Genomic DNA, 17,463 nt, shown 5'->3' with positions numbered 1-17,463 from the left:
TGGCAATTATAAAATCTTGTTCCGGTTTTTCATGTTTATCCATCAACCGGGATAGCACATCTGCATTTCCGAACTTCTCAGTTGGTACGTACTCTATTTCAAAATCATAAAGCAGTAATGTCAAAGCGAAACGCTGTAGACGGTTTGCGGTATATACAGGTATACCCTTTTTCGAACCAAAGATTCGGAGCAATGGTTGATGGTCTGTTTGTAGAAGAAAATGTCGTCCAAACAGCATACGGTGAAATTTAGTGACGGCAAAAATAATCGCTAGCCCTTCACGATCAGGTTGGCTATAACGCTGCTCAGCTGCTGTAAGTGCTCGCGATGCGTGTTGGACTACTTTTATCTTTCCATCCGGCCACCTATGCGATATAGTAGCTCCTAATCCAATCGATGAAGCGTCTGCCGAAACAATTATGTCGAGCCGTGGGTTATAATGCGTTAATAACAAATCTGAAGATAAAATCTTCTTGAATTGCTCAAAGGCATGCTGACATTGTGGCGTCCAGCAAAAAACTTTTCCTTCCTTGAGCAAATCATCAAGAGGATGTCGCAGCATTCGCATATTATGGACAAATTTGCCGTAAAAATTTATGGCTCCTAGGAATGACCGCACTCCCGGCACATCAGTAGGGGGCAGCAATTTTAAAATGGCCTTAATCTTGTCCGGATCTGGACGTAACCCTTTTCCATCTAATAGATGGCCCAAGTATTTAATCTGGGATTTATAAAAATTGCACTTACTTGCGCGTATGGTAAATCCATACTCTTGCAGCTTCTCCAAAACCGCTCGCAGGTTGCCATTATGGGTTGCCATGTCCTTGCCTCCAACTACGATGTCGTCCATATATGCTGCGACACCATCCAAGCCAGCTAACATTGTGTCGATTAACTGCTGGAACGCTCCCGGCGCTGCCTTGACTCCGGGTGGTAAACGGTTATATCGGAATAAACCTCGATGCGTGTTGACCGTTAAAAGTCCGCGATGATTTTCATCTACCTCCACCTGCAAAAATGCATCAGAGAGGTCAATCTGGCTAAACACAACACAATTACTCAAGTTGGAAAAAATTTCCTCGGGTAATGGCAGTGGGTACTGGTGCGCCATTAGAGCATTATTCAAACCCGTTGAATAATCTCCGCAGATCCTGATGGTTCCATTCGCCTTGCGTACCACTACAATGGGTGCTGCCCAATCCGAATATTCCACTCGTGTAATAATGCCATCATTTTCCAGCCTCAGAAGCTCATCGTCGACTGCTTGCAACATCGCATACGCTACTGGTCGCTTGGGTCTGAACACTGGTGTCACTCCTTCTTTCAGCATCAACTTCACACAACCTTTCGTACATCGCCCTAGCTTCGACGAAAATAATGCAGGAAAAACTTTTTGCAGGGTCTTCGTATTCTCGCTTGCTTCTACGACATTTATCTCACTGCATATTGATGCCAAAGGAACATTCCAAAGACCAAATGTGTCCATTAAATCCGCTCCCAGCAACATTAGGTCAGCTTCTGTCACCCGTATTGTAAAACGCTTGCACTGCTGGCCAATTGTTATATCACATTGGAACTCGCCCAAAATGTGTAAAGGATCACCAGACGCCGTCCTCGCTTTCACGCTTGCAGGAATTAATGCAGGGCTACCGATTGCGTGCCACTGCTTGCTCGAAATTATGCTTATATCGGCTCCGGTATCTACCATCATCGGGATCTGGGTGTTATTCAAAAATAAATTTACACGGCCACGGCTAGCACTATTCACCCTGTTCACGATCACCGATTTCACGCATCGCTTCTTTCCATTGGCCCATCTCATAGCTGACTCGCAGTACCCTTCCTTGTGTCCGTATCTATGGCAATTATTGCACTTATAGGACTTGTGGAAACACTTTCGCGCATGGTGCCCTCCGCCACACAGCCAGCATTTTATTGCATTTGGCTTATTCGACTGTTTCCACGCTTGGTGCTCCTTCTTAGGGTATTTCTCACGGGATCCACGAACGATGCTCACACTCTTCTCTCCCTCGCCTATCATTGCCGTATCACGCTTCAAGTTCACCATCCGTTTACACTCTTCTGCCATATCCGTTACCGTTTTATCGCTTTTCTCCTCTAGTCGATTTAGGAGCCTTATGCAAATCTCGGAATAACTGTCGTCTTTCAGACCACATACAAAAATTAGACATTTTAGTTCCTCTTCGGATAACTTTCCCAGCTCGGATTCTATAACAGCCTTGTTCACGCGGCACGAGTAAGTCATGTAGTCTTCTTCCTGCAATTTACACATCTGCAAGCATCGGTACCGTTTGGCGATGACGGATTCAGGAGAATCGAATAATTTTCTCAGCTTGCCAGTCGTCGATCTAAAATCGAAATCATTTAGTTTAGCTGGAAGAATGTGACTTACATATCGCTCGTGTTCCGCTGCACCCAGCTTCCGCAACAAAAGACGCACTCGCGCGGCATCGTCCAGACGTTCCGCATCCCTTTCGAAGAGATCTTCGTATCGCGCAAACCAAGCACTGAATGTAACAGCATCCTCCGGATCATAGTGGAACTCTTGTATGTGTTTTGCTAGGGCATCAATAATGTGTTCATTTCCCACATGTTGTCGCGATCCAATTGAAGCTAGCACTTTAGTAATTAGCTGCTCCTGCTGTTGCAAAAAGGACTGTTGTTGCTGATGAAGAATTTCCTGCTGCTGCTTAAATATGTCTTGGATGAAGGCATTCGTGTCCAACGGTAAATTGGTGACGGTTCGCTGGCTTGGGTCATGGCTGCTCCGCGATGGCGATGGTTCACCATTTCGTTCCATCAGGTCAAAGACACGGATCCTCCGTTTACACAGAAAACGGGTAAAATAGAAATCAAAATCGATAAAATCACGGGAAACAGCTCGCCAGAATTATTCTCGTCGCCACTTTTGTATCTTCGATCTACAACAATAACTTTTATTAATATAATGTAATATTTTACACACGGACCAAACGATACGTCCTTTGCCTTAGCCGGTCGGGAGAGAAGAGAGCGATCTCTCTATCCCGAAGAGCGTCGATCGTGCTTTCACGCATACGGTCGCCTAACATCGGGCGCATGACGAACTCTGTCAAGGCTTGTACAGGGTGGCTCCCAACATCCCTCCTCTTCAATTTCTCTGGTACGACCGCATCCACTGTGGCGATCTTCGAACACGCGTAGAACGACGTAGGGGCTGCACCGGTGAAGGCGATGATGCACTGTCAGCTGTAGCGAAATCTGGAGAACTTAGAACATCCGTATTATTTGACGATAACAAAAGGGACGGAGACGATTCAGACATGAAAGGTAACAGTGACGGGGATGACGATGAAGACGATGGAGACGACGTCGAAGACGAATACGACGATGACGAAGACGCTGACATTAAAGACGATGACGATGACGATGGCACAGAAATCCCAGGAGGTAACACCGCCGAGGTAAAGCTGTCACTAGCAGTGCTTCGACATTCATCCAATAAAATGTTCAAAGCCATTGAAGTTTCCGTAGCGTCTGGTTGGACAGTATGTGTACCGATATTCAATCGTGGTCGTAGCTGGTTGATGTGTGAACGCCACTTCTTTCCGGCTGCGTTCTGTACTTCATACATTACGTTTCCACGCCGTTTGGTGATCTCACCAGGAATCCAACTCCAGGAATTATTACGGTACTCCTTAGCATAAACCGTTTCACCAACGTGGAACTTTCTGGGTGGCATCTGCCTGCTCGTTGATTCAACTTGTACTGGGGGACGCAGCAGTTCCAAGCAAGTACGGATTTTTCGTTCAAACATGACCTCTGCTGGAGTACGCATTCCTTCTAGCTGCTTGTTCGGTGTACTTCTGTAGGTCAGGAGAAACGTATCTAAGGCTTCCTGTAATGACACCTTCCCCACCTTTATCTTTTTGAGCGCTCTTTTAAAGGAATCAACAAACCTTTCTGCTTGCCCATTGCCCATATGCTCGATTCCATTAGTGTTGCAAAAATCGGCAAAAATTGCACTGGTAAACTGCCTACCATTGTCGCTCACTATCGTGTTAGGCATGCCAAATCTAACACACAATCCTCTCAACATAGTGACGGTTGCATTAGCGGATATACTTGAAGTCGAAATAATTTCAGGCCACTTAGAAAAGGAATCAATCACCAGAAGAAAGTAGACACCATCTATAGGTCCAGCGTAATCTATATGAACACGCTGCCATGGTGCATCAGTTTTCGGCCATGATATTGGAGAGCTATGAATTGGCGATTTAGCTGCTAAAGCACACGATTTGCATAACTTTACAAGTTTCTCAACATCCGCGTCTATCAATGGCCAATAAACATAACTTCGTGCTATAGCTTTCATACGATCGATTCCTGGATGACCACGGTGAATCATTTCTAGCACCCGCCGACGCTGCGACGCAGGAATCACTAACCGCTCTCCAAAACAAATACAATTCTCAATTGTTGAAAGGGACTCTCGTCTCGCGTAGAAGTATTTCAATTCCGCATTATCTATATTCTTTGGCCACCCACTTTGTATGTAGTTATACACGACCTGAAGCAAAGGGTCGTTATGCGACTCGCGCGCTACATGTTCAAATGCCAGCGGTAAACTCTTCGCTGCATTTTTCACAAGGGCTCCGACATCATTATCTAGTTCAATACTGGCAATTATAAAATCTTGTTCCGGTTTTTCATGTTTATCCATCAACCGGGATAGCACATCTGCATTTCCGAACTTCTCAGTTGGTACGTACTCTATTTCAAAATCATAAAGCAGTAATGTCAAAGCGAAACGCTGTAGACGGTTTGCGGTATATACAGGTATACCCTTTTTCGAACCAAAGATTCGGAGCAATGGTTGATGGTCTGTTTGTAGAAGAAAATGTCGTCCAAACAGCATACGGTGAAATTTAGTGACGGCAAAAATAATCGCTAGCCCTTCACGATCAGGTTGGCTATAACGCTGCTCAGCTGCTGTAAGTGCTCGCGATGCGTGTTGGACTACTTTTATCTTTCCATCCGGCCACCTATGCGATATAGTAGCTCCTAATCCAATCGATGAAGCGTCTGCCGAAACAATTATGTCGAGCCGTGGGTTATAATGCGTTAATAACAAATCTGAAGATAAAATCTTCTTGAATTGCTCAAAGGCATGCTGACATTGTGGCGTCCAGCAAAAAACTTTTCCTTCCTTGAGCAAATCATCAAGAGGATGTCGCAGCATTCGCATATTATGGACAAATTTGCCGTAAAAATTTATGGCTCCTAGGAATGACCGCACTCCCGGCACATCAGTAGGGGGCAGCAATTTTAAAATGGCCTTAATCTTGTCCGGATCTGGACGTAACCCTTTTCCATCTAATAGATGGCCCAAGTATTTAATCTGGGATTTATAAAAATTGCACTTACTTGCGCGTATGGTAAATCCATACTCTTGCAGCTTCTCCAAAACCGCTCGCAGGTTGCCATTATGGGTTGCCATGTCCTTGCCTCCAACTACGATGTCGTCCATATATGCTGCGACACCATCCAAGCCAGCTAACATTGTGTCGATTAACTGCTGGAACGCTCCCGGCGCTGCCTTGACTCCGGGTGGTAAACGGTTATATCGGAATAAACCTCGATGCGTGTTGACCGTTAAAAGTCCGCGATGATTTTCATCTACCTCCACCTGCAAAAATGCATCAGAGAGGTCAATCTGGCTAAACACAACACAATTACTCAAGTTGGAAAAAATTTCCTCGGGTAATGGCAGTGGGTACTGGTGCGCCATTAGAGCATTATTCAAACCCGTTGAATAATCTCCGCAGATCCTGATGGTTCCATTCGCCTTGCGTACCACTACAATGGGTGCTGCCCAATCCGAATATTCCACTCGTGTAATAATGCCATCATTTTCCAGCCTCAGAAGCTCATCGTCGACTGCTTGCAACATCGCATACGCTACTGGTCGCTTGGGTCTGAACACTGGTGTCACTCCTTCTTTCAGCATCAACTTCACACAACCTTTCGTACATCGCCCTAGCTTCGACGAAAATAATGCAGGAAAAACTTTTTGCAGGGTCTTCGTATTCTCGCTTGCTTCTACGACATTTATCTCACTGCATATTGATGCCAAAGGAACATTCCAAAGACCAAATGTGTCCATTAAATCCGCTCCCAGCAACATTAGGTCAGCTTCTGTCACCCGTATTGTAAAACGCTTGCACTGCTGGCCAATTGTTATATCACATTGGAACTCGCCCAAAATGTGTAAAGGATCACCAGACGCCGTCCTCGCTTTCACGCTTGCAGGAATTAATGCAGGGCTACCGATTGCGTGCCACTGCTTGCTCGAAATTATGCTTATATCGGCTCCGGTATCTACCATCATCGGGATCTGGGTGTTATTCAAAAATAAATTTACACGGCCACGGCTAGCACTATTCACCCTGTTCACGATCACCGATTTCACGCATCGCTTCTTTCCATTGGCCCATCTCATAGCTGACTCGCAGTACCCTTCCTTGTGTCCGTATCTATGGCAATTATTGCACTTATAGGACTTGTGGAAACACTTTCGCGCATGGTGCCCTCCGCCACACAGCCAGCATTTTATTGCATTTGGCTTATTCGACTGTTTCCACGCTTGGTGCTCCTTCTTAGGGTATTTCTCACGGGATCCACGAACGATGCTCACACTCTTCTCTCCCTCGCCTATCATTGCCGTATCACGCTTCAAGTTCACCATCCGTTTACACTCTTCTGCCATATCCGTTACCGTTTTATCGCTTTTCTCCTCTAGTCGATTTAGGAGCCTTATGCAAATCTCGGAATAACTGTCGTCTTTCAGACCACATACAAAAATTAGACATTTTAGTTCCTCTTCGGATAACTTTCCCAGCTCGGATTCTATAACAGCCTTGTTCACGCGGCACGAGTAAGTCATGTAGTCTTCTTCCTGCAATTTACACATCTGCAAGCATCGGTACCGTTTGGCGATGACGGATTCAGGAGAATCGAATAATTTTCTCAGCTTGCCAGTCGTCGATCTAAAATCGAAATCATTTAGTTTAGCTGGAAGAATGTGACTTACATATCGCTCGTGTTCCGCTGCACCCAGCTTCCGCAACAAAAGACGCACTCGCGCGGCATCGTCCAGACGTTCCGCATCCCTTTCGAAGAGATCTTCGTATCGCGCAAACCAAGCACTGAATGTAACAGCATCCTCCGGATCATAGTGGAACTCTTGTATGTGTTTTGCTAGGGCATCAATAATGTGTTCATTTCCCACATGTTGTCGCGATCCAATTGAAGCTAGCACTTTAGTAATTAGCTGCTCCTGCTGTTGCAAAAAGGACTGTTGTTGCTGATGAAGAATTTCCTGCTGCTGCTTAAATATGTCTTGGATGAAGGCATTCGTGTCCAACGGTAAATTGGTGACGGTTCGCTGGCTTGGGTCATGGCTGCTCCGCGATGGCGATGGTTCACCATTTCGTTCCATCAGGTCAAAGACACGGATCCTCCGTTTACACAGAAAACGGGTAAAATAGAAATCAAAATCGATAAAATCACGGGAAACAGCTCGCCAGAATTATTCTCGTCGCCACTTTTGTATCTTCGATCTACAACAATAACTTTTATTAATATAATGTAATATTTTACACACGGACCAAACGATACGTCCTTTGCCTTAGCCGGTCGGGAGAGAAGAGAGCGATCTCTCTATCCCGAAGAGCGTCGATCGTGCTTTCACGCATACGGTCGCCTAACATCGGGCGCATGACGAACTCTGTCAAGGCTTGTACAGGGTGGCTCCCAACATCCCTCCTCTTCAATTTCTCTGGTACGACCGCATCCACTGTGGCGATCTTCGAACACGCGTAGAACGACGTAGGGGCTGCACCGGTGAAGGCGATGATGCACTGTCAGCTGTAGCGAAATCTGGAGAACTTAGAACATCCGTATTATTTGACGATAACAAAAGGGACGGAGACGATTCAGACATGAAAGGTAACAGTGACGGGGATGACGATGAAGACGATGGAGACGACGTCGAAGACGAATACGACGATGACGAAGACGCTGACATTAAAGACGATGACGATGACGATGGCACAGAAATCCCAGGAGGTAACACCGCCGAGGTAAAGCTGTCACTAGCAGTGCTTCGACATTCATCCAATAAAATGTTCAAAGCCATTGAAGTTTCCGTAGCGTCTGGTTGGACAGTATGTGTACCGATATTCAATCGTGGTCGTAGCTGGTTGATGTGTGAACGCCACTTCTTTCCGGCTGCGTTCTGTACTTCATACATTACGTTTCCACGCCGTTTGGTGATCTCACCAGGAATCCAACTCCAGGAATTATTACGGTACTCCTTAGCATAAACCGTTTCACCAACGTGGAACTTTCTGGGTGGCATCTGCCTGCTCGTTGATTCAACTTGTACTGGGGGACGCAGCAGTTCCAAGCAAGTACGGATTTTTCGTTCAAACATGACCTCTGCTGGAGTACGCATTCCTTCTAGCTGCTTGTTCGGTGTACTTCTGTAGGTCAGGAGAAACGTATCTAAGGCTTCCTGTAATGACACCTTCCCCACCTTTATCTTTTTGAGCGCTCTTTTAAAGGAATCAACAAACCTTTCTGCTTGCCCATTGCCCATATGCTCGATTCCATTAGTGTTGCAAAAATCGGCAAAAATTGCACTGGTAAACTGCCTACCATTGTCGCTCACTATCGTGTTAGGCATGCCAAATCTAACACACAATCCTCTCAACATAGTGACGGTTGCATTAGCGGATATACTTGAAGTCGAAATAATTTCAGGCCACTTAGAAAAGGAATCAATCACCAGAAGAAAGTAGACACCATCTATAGGTCCAGCGTAATCTATATGAACACGCTGCCATGGTGCATCAGTTTTCGGCCATGATATTGGAGAGCTATGAATTGGCGATTTAGCTGCTAAAGCACACGATTTGCATAACTTTACAAGTTTCTCAACATCCGCGTCTATCAATGGCCAATAAACATAACTTCGTGCTATAGCTTTCATACGATCGATTCCTGGATGACCACGGTGAATCATTTCTAGCACCCGCCGACGCTGCGACGCAGGAATCACTAACCGCTCTCCAAAACAAATACAATTCTCAATTGTTGAAAGGGACTCTCGTCTCGCGTAGAAGTATTTCAATTCCGCATTATCTATATTCTTTGGCCACCCACTTTGTATGTAGTTATACACGACCTGAAGCAAAGGGTCGTTATGCGACTCGCGCGCTACATGTTCAAATGCCAGCGGTAAACTCTTCGCTGCATTTTTCACAAGGGCTCCGACATCATTATCTAGTTCAATACTGGCAATTATAAAATCTTGTTCCGGTTTTTCATGTTTATCCATCAACCGGGATAGCACATCTGCATTTCCGAACTTCTCAGTTGGTACGTACTCTATTTCAAAATCATAAAGCAGTAATGTCAAAGCGAAACGCTGTAGACGGTTTGCGGTATATACAGGTATACCCTTTTTCGAACCAAAGATTCGGAGCAATGGTTGATGGTCTGTTTGTAGAAGAAAATGTCGTCCAAACAGCATACGGTGAAATTTAGTGACGGCAAAAATAATCGCTAGCCCTTCACGATCAGGTTGGCTATAACGCTGCTCAGCTGCTGTAAGTGCTCGCGATGCGTGTTGGACTACTTTTATCTTTCCATCCGGCCACCTATGCGATATAGTAGCTCCTAATCCAATCGATGAAGCGTCTGCCGAAACAATTATGTCGAGCCGTGGGTTATAATGCGTTAATAACAAATCTGAAGATAAAATCTTCTTGAATTGCTCAAAGGCATGCTGACATTGTGGCGTCCAGCAAAAAACTTTTCCTTCCTTGAGCAAATCATCAAGAGGATGTCGCAGCATTCGCATATTATGGACAAATTTGCCGTAAAAATTTATGGCTCCTAGGAATGACCGCACTCCCGGCACATCAGTAGGGGGCAGCAATTTTAAAATGGCCTTAATCTTGTCCGGATCTGGACGTAACCCTTTTCCATCTAATAGATGGCCCAAGTATTTAATCTGGGATTTATAAAAATTGCACTTACTTGCGCGTATGGTAAATCCATACTCTTGCAGCTTCTCCAAAACCGCTCGCAGGTTGCCATTATGGGTTGCCATGTCCTTGCCTCCAACTACGATGTCGTCCATATATGCTGCGACACCATCCAAGCCAGCTAACATTGTGTCGATTAACTGCTGGAACGCTCCCGGCGCTGCCTTGACTCCGGGTGGTAAACGGTTATATCGGAATAAACCTCGATGCGTGTTGACCGTTAAAAGTCCGCGATGATTTTCATCTACCTCCACCTGCAAAAATGCATCAGAGAGGTCAATCTGGCTAAACACAACACAATTACTCAAGTTGGAAAAAATTTCCTCGGGTAATGGCAGTGGGTACTGGTGCGCCATTAGAGCATTATTCAAACCCGTTGAATAATCTCCGCAGATCCTGATGGTTCCATTCGCCTTGCGTACCACTACAATGGGTGCTGCCCAATCCGAATATTCCACTCGTGTAATAATGCCATCATTTTCCAGCCTCAGAAGCTCATCGTCGACTGCTTGCAACATCGCATACGCTACTGGTCGCTTGGGTCTGAACACTGGTGTCACTCCTTCTTTCAGCATCAACTTCACACAACCTTTCGTACATCGCCCTAGCTTCGACGAAAATAATGCAGGAAAAACTTTTTGCAGGGTCTTCGTATTCTCGCTTGCTTCTACGACATTTATCTCACTGCATATTGATGCCAAAGGAACATTCCAAAGACCAAATGTGTCCATTAAATCCGCTCCCAGCAACATTAGGTCAGCTTCTGTCACCCGTATTGTAAAACGCTTGCACTGCTGGCCAATTGTTATATCACATTGGAACTCGCCCAAATGTGTAAAGGATCACCAGACGCCGTCCTCGCTTTCACGCTTGCAGGAATTAATGCAGGGCTACCGATTGCGTGCCACTGCTTGCTCGAAATTATGCTTATATCGGCTCCGGTATCTACCATCATCGGGATCTGGGTGTTATTCAAAAATAAATTTACACGGCCACGGCTAGCACTATTCACCCTGTTCACGATCACCGATTTCACGCATCGCTTCTTTCCATTGGCCCATCTCATAGCTGACTCGCAGTACCCTTCCTTGTGTCCGTATCTATGGCAATTATTGCACTTATAGGACTTGTGGAAACACTTTCGCGCATGGTGCCCTCCGCCACACAGCCAGCATTTTATTGCATTTGGCTTATTCGACTGTTTCCACGCTTGGTGCTCCTTCTTAGGGTATTTCTCACGGGATCCACGAACGATGCTCACACTCTTCTCTCCCTCGCCTATCATTGCCGTATCACGCTTCAAGTTCACCATCCGTTTACACTCTTCTGCCATATCCGTTACCGTTTTATCGCTTTTCTCCTCTAGTCGATTTAGGAGCCTTATGCAAATCTCGGAATAACTGTCGTCTTTCAGACCACATACAAAAATTAGACATTTTAGTTCCTCTTCGGATAACTTTCCCAGCTCGGATTCTATAACAGCCTTGTTCACGCGGCACGAGTAAGTCATGTAGTCTTCTTCCTGCAATTTACACATCTGCAAGCATCGGTACCGTTTGGCGATGACGGATTCAGGAGAATCGAATAATTTTCTCAGCTTGCCAGTCGTCGATCTAAAATCGAAATCATTTAGTTTAGCTGGAAGAATGTGACTTACATATCGCTCGTGTTCCGCTGCACCCAGCTTCCGCAACAAAAGACGCACTCGCGCGGCATCGTCCAGACGTTCCGCATCCCTTTCGAAGAGATCTTCGTATCGCGCAAACCAAGCACTGAATGTAACAGCATCCTCCGGATCATAGTGGAACTCTTGTATGTGTTTTGCTAGGGCATCAATAATGTGTTCATTTCCCACATGTTGTCGCGATCCAATTGAAGCTAGCACTTTAGTAATTAGCTGCTCCTGCTGTTGCAAAAAGGACTGTTGTTGCTGATGAAGAATTTCCTGCTGCTGCTTAAATATGTCTTGGATGAAGGCATTCGTGTCCAACGGTAAATTGGTGACGGTTCGCTGGCTTGGGTCATGGCTGCTCCGCGATGGCGATGGTTCACCATTTCGTTCCATCAGGTCAAAGACACGGATCCTCCGTTTACACAGAAAACGGGTAAAATAGAAATCAAAATCGATAAAATCACGGGAAACAGCTCGCCAGAATTATTCTCGTCGCCACTTTTGTATCTTCGATCTACAACAATAACTTTTATTAATATAATGTAATATTTTACACACGGACCAAACGATACGTCCTTTGCCTTAGCCGGTCGGGAGAGAAGAGAGCGATCTCTCTATCCCGAAGAGCGTCGATCGTGCTTTCACGCATACGGTCGCCTAACATCGGGCGCATGACGAACTCTGTCAAGGCTTGTACAGGGTGGCTCCCAACATCCCTCCTCTTCAATTTCTCTGGTACGACCGCATCCACTGTGGCGATCTTCGAACACGCGTAGAACGACGTAGGGGCTGCACCGGTGAAGGCGATGATGCACTGTCAGCTGTAGCGAAATCTGGAGAACTTAGAACATCCGTATTATTTGACGATAACAAAAGGGACGGAGACGATTCAGACATGAAAGGTAACAGTGACGGGGATGACGATGAAGACGATGGAGACGACGTCGAAGACGAATACGACGATGACGAAGACGCTGACATTAAAGACGATGACGATGACGATGGCACAGAAATCCCAGGAGGTAACACCGCCGAGGTAAAGCTGTCACTAGCAGTGCTTCGACATTCATCCAATAAAATGTTCAAAGCCATTGAAGTTTCCGTAGCGTCTGGTTGGACAGTATGTGTACCGATATTCAATCGTGGTCGTAGCTGGTTGATGTGTGAACGCCACTTCTTTCCGGCTGCGTTCTGTACTTCATACATTACGTTTCCACGCCGTTTGGTGATCTCACCAGGAATCCAACTCCAGGAATTATTACGGTACTCCTTAGCATAAACCGTTTCACCAACGTGGAACTTTCTGGGTGGCATCTGCCTGCTCGTTGATTCAACTTGTACTGGGGGACGCAGCAGTTCCAAGCAAGTACGGATTTTTCGTTCAAACATGACCTCTGCTGGAGTACGCATTCCTTCTAGCTGCTTGTTCGGTGTACTTCTGTAGGTCAGGAGAAACGTATCTAAGGCTTCCTGTAATGACACCTTCCCCACCTTTATCTTTTTGAGCGCTCTTTTAAAGGAATCAACAAACCTTTCTGCTTGCCCATTGCCCATATGCTCGATTCCATTAGTGTTGCAAAAATCGGCAAAAATTGCACTGGTAAACTGCCTACCATTGTCGCTCACTATCGTGTTAGGCATGCCAAATCTAACACACAATCCTCTCAACATAGTGACGGTTGCATTAGCGGATATACTTGAAGTCGAAATAATTTCAGGCCACTTAGAAAAGGAATCAATCACCAGAAGAAAGTAGACACCATCTATAGGTCCAGCGTAATCTATATGAACACGCTGCCATGGTGCATCAGTTTTCGGCCATGATATTGGAGAGCTATGAATTGGCGATTTAGCTGCTAAAGCACACGATTTGCATAACTTTACAAGTTTCTCAACATCCGCGTCTATCAATGGCCAATAAACATAACTTCGTGCTATAGCTTTCATACGATCGATTCCTGGATGACCACGGTGAATCATTTCTAGCACCCGCCGACGCTGCGACGCAGGAATCACTAACCGCTCTCCAAAACAAATACAATTCTCAATTGTTGAAAGGGACTCTCGTCTCGCGTAGAAGTATTTCAATTCCGCATTATCTATATTCTTTGGCCACCCACTTTGTATGTAGTTATACACGACCTGAAGCAAAGGGTCGTTATGCGACTCGCGCGCTACATGTTCAAATGCCAGCGGTAAACTCTTCGCTGCATTTTTCACAAGGGCTCCGACATCATTATCTAGTTCAATACTGGCAATTATAAAATCTTGTTCCGGTTTTTCATGTTTATCCATCAACCGGGATAGCACATCTGCATTTCCGAACTTCTCAGTTGGTACGTACTCTATTTCAAAATCATAAAGCAGTAATGTCAAAGCGAAACGCTGTAGACGGTTTGCGGTATATACAGGTATACCCTTTTTCGAACCAAAGATTCGGAGCAATGGTTGATGGTCTGTTTGTAGAAGAAAATGTCGTCCAAACAGCATACGGTGAAATTTAGTGACGGCAAAAATAATCGCTAGCCCTTCACGATCAGGTTGGCTATAACGCTGCTCAGCTGCTGTAAGTGCTCGCGATGCGTGTTGGACTACTTTTATCTTTCCATCCGGCCACCTATGCGATATAGTAGCTCCTAATCCAATCGATGAAGCGTCTGCCGAAACAATTATGTCGAGCCGTGGGTTATAATGCGTTAATAACAAATCTGAAGATAAAATCTTCTTGAATTGCTCAAAGGCATGCTGACATTGTGGCGTCCAGCAAAAAACTTTTCCTTCCTTGAGCAAATCATCAAGAGGATGTCGCAGCATTCGCATATTATGGACAAATTTGCCGTAAAAATTTATGGCTCCTAGGAATGACCGCACTCCCGGCACATCAGTAGGGGGCAGCAATTTTAAAATGGCCTTAATCTTGTCCGGATCTGGACGTAACCCTTTTCCATCTAATAGATGGCCCAAGTATTTAATCTGGGATTTATAAAAATTGCACTTACTTGCGCGTATGGTAAATCCATACTCTTGCAGCTTCTCCAAAACCGCTCGCAGGTTGCCATTATGGGTTGCCATGTCCTTGCCTCCAACTACGATGTCGTCCATATATGCTGCGACACCATCCAAGCCAGCTAACATTGTGTCGATTAACTGCTGGAACGCTCCCGGCGCTGCCTTGACTCCGGGTGGTAAACGGTTATATCGGAATAAACCTCGATGCGTGTTGACCGTTAAAAGTCCGCGATGATTTTCATCTACCTCCACCTGCAAAAATGCATCAGAGAGGTCAATCTGGCTAAACACAACACAATTACTCAAGTTGGAAAAAATTTCCTCGGGTAATGGCAGTGGGTACTGGTGCGCCATTAGAGCATTATTCAAACCCGTTGAATAATCTCCGCAGATCCTGATGGTTCCATTCGCCTTGCGTACCACTACAATGGGTGCTGCCCAATCCGAATATTCCACTCGTGTAATAATGCCATCATTTTCCAGCCTCAGAAGCTCATCGTCGACTGCTTGCAACATCGCATACGCTACTGGTCGCTTGGGTCTGAACACTGGTGTCACTCCTTCTTTCAGCATCAACTTCACACAACCTTTCGTACATCGCCCTAGCTTCGACGAAAATAATGCAGGAAAAACTTTTTGCAGGGTCTTCGTATTCTCGCTTGCTTCTACGACATTTATCTCACTGCATATTGATGCCAAAGGAACATTCCAAAGACCAAATGTGTCCATTAAATCCGCTCCCAGCAACATTAGGTCAGCTTCTGTCACCCGTATTGTAAAACGCTTGCACTGCTGGCCAATTGTTATATCACATTGGAACTCGCCCAAAATGTGTAAAGGATCACCAGACGCCGTCCTCGCTTTCACGCTTGCAGGAATTAATGCAGGGCTACCGATTGCGTGCCACTGCTTGCTCGAAATTATGCTTATATCGGCTCCGGTATCTACCATCATCGGGATCTGGGTGTTATTCAAAAATAAATTTACACGGCCACGGCTAGCACTATTCACCCTGTTCACGATCACCGATTTCACGCATCGCTTCTTTCCATTGGCCCATCTCATAGCTGACTCGCAGTACCCTTCCTTGTGTCCGTATCTATGGCAATTATTGCACTTATAGGACTTGTGGAAACACTTTCGCGCATGGTGCCCTCCGCCACACAGCCAGCATTTTATTGCATTTGGCTTATTCGACTGTTTCCACGCTTGGTGCTCCTTCTTAGGGTATTTCTCACGGGATCCACGAACGATGCTCACACTCTTCTCTCCCTCGCCTATCATTGCCGTATCACGCTTCAAGTTCACCATCCGTTTACACTCTTCTGCCATATCCGTTACCGTTTTATCGCTTTTCTCCTCTAGTCGATTTAGGAGCCTTATGCAAATCTCGGAATAACTGTCGTCTTTCAGACCACATACAAAAATTAGACATTTTAGTTCCTCTTCGGATAACTTTCCCAGCTCGGATTCTATAACAGCCTTGTTCACGCGGCACGAGTAAGTCATGTAGTCTTCTTCCTGCAATTTACACATCTGCAAGCATCGGTACCGTTTGGCGATGACGGATTCAGGAGAATCGAATAATTTTCTCAGCTTGCCAGTCGTCGATCTAAAATCGAAATCATTTAGTTTAGCTGGAAGAATGTGACTTACATATCGCTCGTGTTCCGCTGCACCCAGCTTCCGCAACAAAAGACGCACTCGCGCGGCATCGTCCAGACGTTCCGCATCCCTTTCGAAGAGATCTTCGTATCGCGCAAACCAAGCACTGAATGTAACAGCATCCTCCGGATCATAGTGGAACTCTTGTATGTGTTTTGCTAGGGCATCAATAATGTGTTCATTTCCCACATGTTGTCGCGATCCAATTGAAGCTAGCACTTTAGTAATTAGCTGCTCCTGCTGTTGCAAAAAGGACTGTTGTTGCTGATGAAGAATTTCCTGCTGCTGCTTAAATATGTCTTGGATGAAGGCATTCGTGTCCAACGGTAAATTGGTGACGGTTCGCTGGCTTGGGTCATGGCTGCTCCGCGATGGCGATGGTTCACCATTTCGTTCCATCAGGTCAAAGACACGGATCCTCCGTTTACACAGAAAACGGGTAAAATAGAAATCAAAATCGATAAAATCACGGGAAACAGCTCGCCAGAATTATTCTCGTCGCCACTTTTGTATCTTCGATCTACAACAATAACTTTTATTAATATAATGTAATATTTTACACACGGACCAAACGATACGTCCTTTGCCTTAGCCGGTCGGGAGAGAAGAGAGCGATCTCTCTATCCCGAAGAGCGTCGATCGTGCTTTCACGCATACGGTCGCCTAACATCGGGCGCATGACGAACTCTGTCAAGGCTTGTACAGGGTGGCTCCCAACATCCCTCCTCTTCAATTTCTCTGGTACGACCGCATCCACTGTGGCGATCTTCGAACACGCGTAGAACGACGTAGGGGCTGCACCGGTGAAGGCGATGATGCACTGTCAGCTGTAGCGAAATCTGGAGAACTTAGAACATCCGTATTATTTGACGATAACAAAAGGGACGGAGACGATTCAGACATGAAAGGTAACAGTGACGGGGATGACGATGAAGACGATGGAGACGACGTCGAAGACGAATACGACGATGACGAAGACGCTGACATTAAAGACGATGACGA

At 45.7% G+C, this 17,463-nt stretch overlaps 2 protein-coding genes across 4 annotated transcripts; both read right to left on the bottom strand.

Annotated features, from left to right (window-relative positions):
* Positions 1–899: 899 nt before the first annotated feature.
* On the bottom strand, positions 900–8,029 carry LOC121592139 (uncharacterized protein K02A2.6-like). Of its 2 annotated transcripts, none has more exons than XM_041913487.1 (2): positions 5,428–8,029; positions 900–1,009 (listed from the first exon to the last, which is right to left on the bottom strand). In XM_041913487.1, the coding sequence occupies exons 1-2, from the start codon at positions 7,499–7,501 to the stop codon at positions 996–998; spliced, it is 2,088 nt and encodes a 695-aa protein (XP_041769421.1). In that variant the 5' UTR covers positions 7,502–8,029; the 3' UTR covers positions 900–995. The 2 variants fall into 2 exon arrangements, with proteins under 2 accessions (XP_041769421.1, XP_041769420.1); XM_041913486.1 differs by lacking the exon at positions 900–1,009 and adding an exon at positions 2,826–5,085 and having other exon boundaries at positions 5,428–7,506.
* Positions 8,030–10,307: 2,278 nt separating this feature from the next.
* Positions 10,308–17,387, bottom strand: LOC121592140 (uncharacterized protein K02A2.6-like). Of its 2 annotated transcripts, none has more exons than XM_041913489.1 (2): positions 14,787–17,387; positions 10,308–10,369 (listed from the first exon to the last, which is right to left on the bottom strand). In XM_041913489.1, the coding sequence occupies exons 1-2, from the start codon at positions 16,858–16,860 to the stop codon at positions 10,356–10,358; spliced, it is 2,088 nt and encodes a 695-aa protein (XP_041769423.1). In that variant the 5' UTR covers positions 16,861–17,387; the 3' UTR covers positions 10,308–10,355. The 2 variants fall into 2 exon arrangements, with proteins under 2 accessions (XP_041769423.1, XP_041769422.1); XM_041913488.1 differs by lacking the exon at positions 10,308–10,369 and adding an exon at positions 10,969–14,444 and having other exon boundaries at positions 14,787–17,211.
* Between the last annotated feature and the right edge of the window lie 76 nt (positions 17,388–17,463).

Source organism: Anopheles merus, chromosome 2L (genome assembly GCF_017562075.2).
Source record: "Anopheles merus strain MAF chromosome 2L, AmerM5.1, whole genome shotgun sequence".
Lineage (NCBI taxonomy): Eukaryota > Metazoa > Arthropoda > Insecta > Diptera > Culicidae > Anopheles > Anopheles merus.
This window is presented reverse-complemented; position numbering and strand designations above follow the sequence as displayed.

What these genes read in the sequence shown, in the direction of transcription:
- LOC121592139 (XM_041913486.1), bottom strand. Translation starts at nt 7,501, where the DNA reads ATGGAACGAAATGGTGAACCATCGCCATCGCGGAGCAGCCATGACCCA. An exon ending in TGGATTTACCATACGCGCAA is followed by an intron (nt 5,086 to 5,427) that starts GTAAGTGCAATT and finishes TTGTTTCGGCAG; the next exon opens with ACGCTTCATCGATTGGATTA.
- LOC121592140 (XM_041913488.1), bottom strand. Translation starts at nt 16,860, where the DNA reads ATGGAACGAAATGGTGAACCATCGCCATCGCGGAGCAGCCATGACCCA. An exon ending in TGGATTTACCATACGCGCAA is followed by an intron (nt 14,445 to 14,786) that starts GTAAGTGCAATT and finishes TTGTTTCGGCAG; the next exon opens with ACGCTTCATCGATTGGATTA.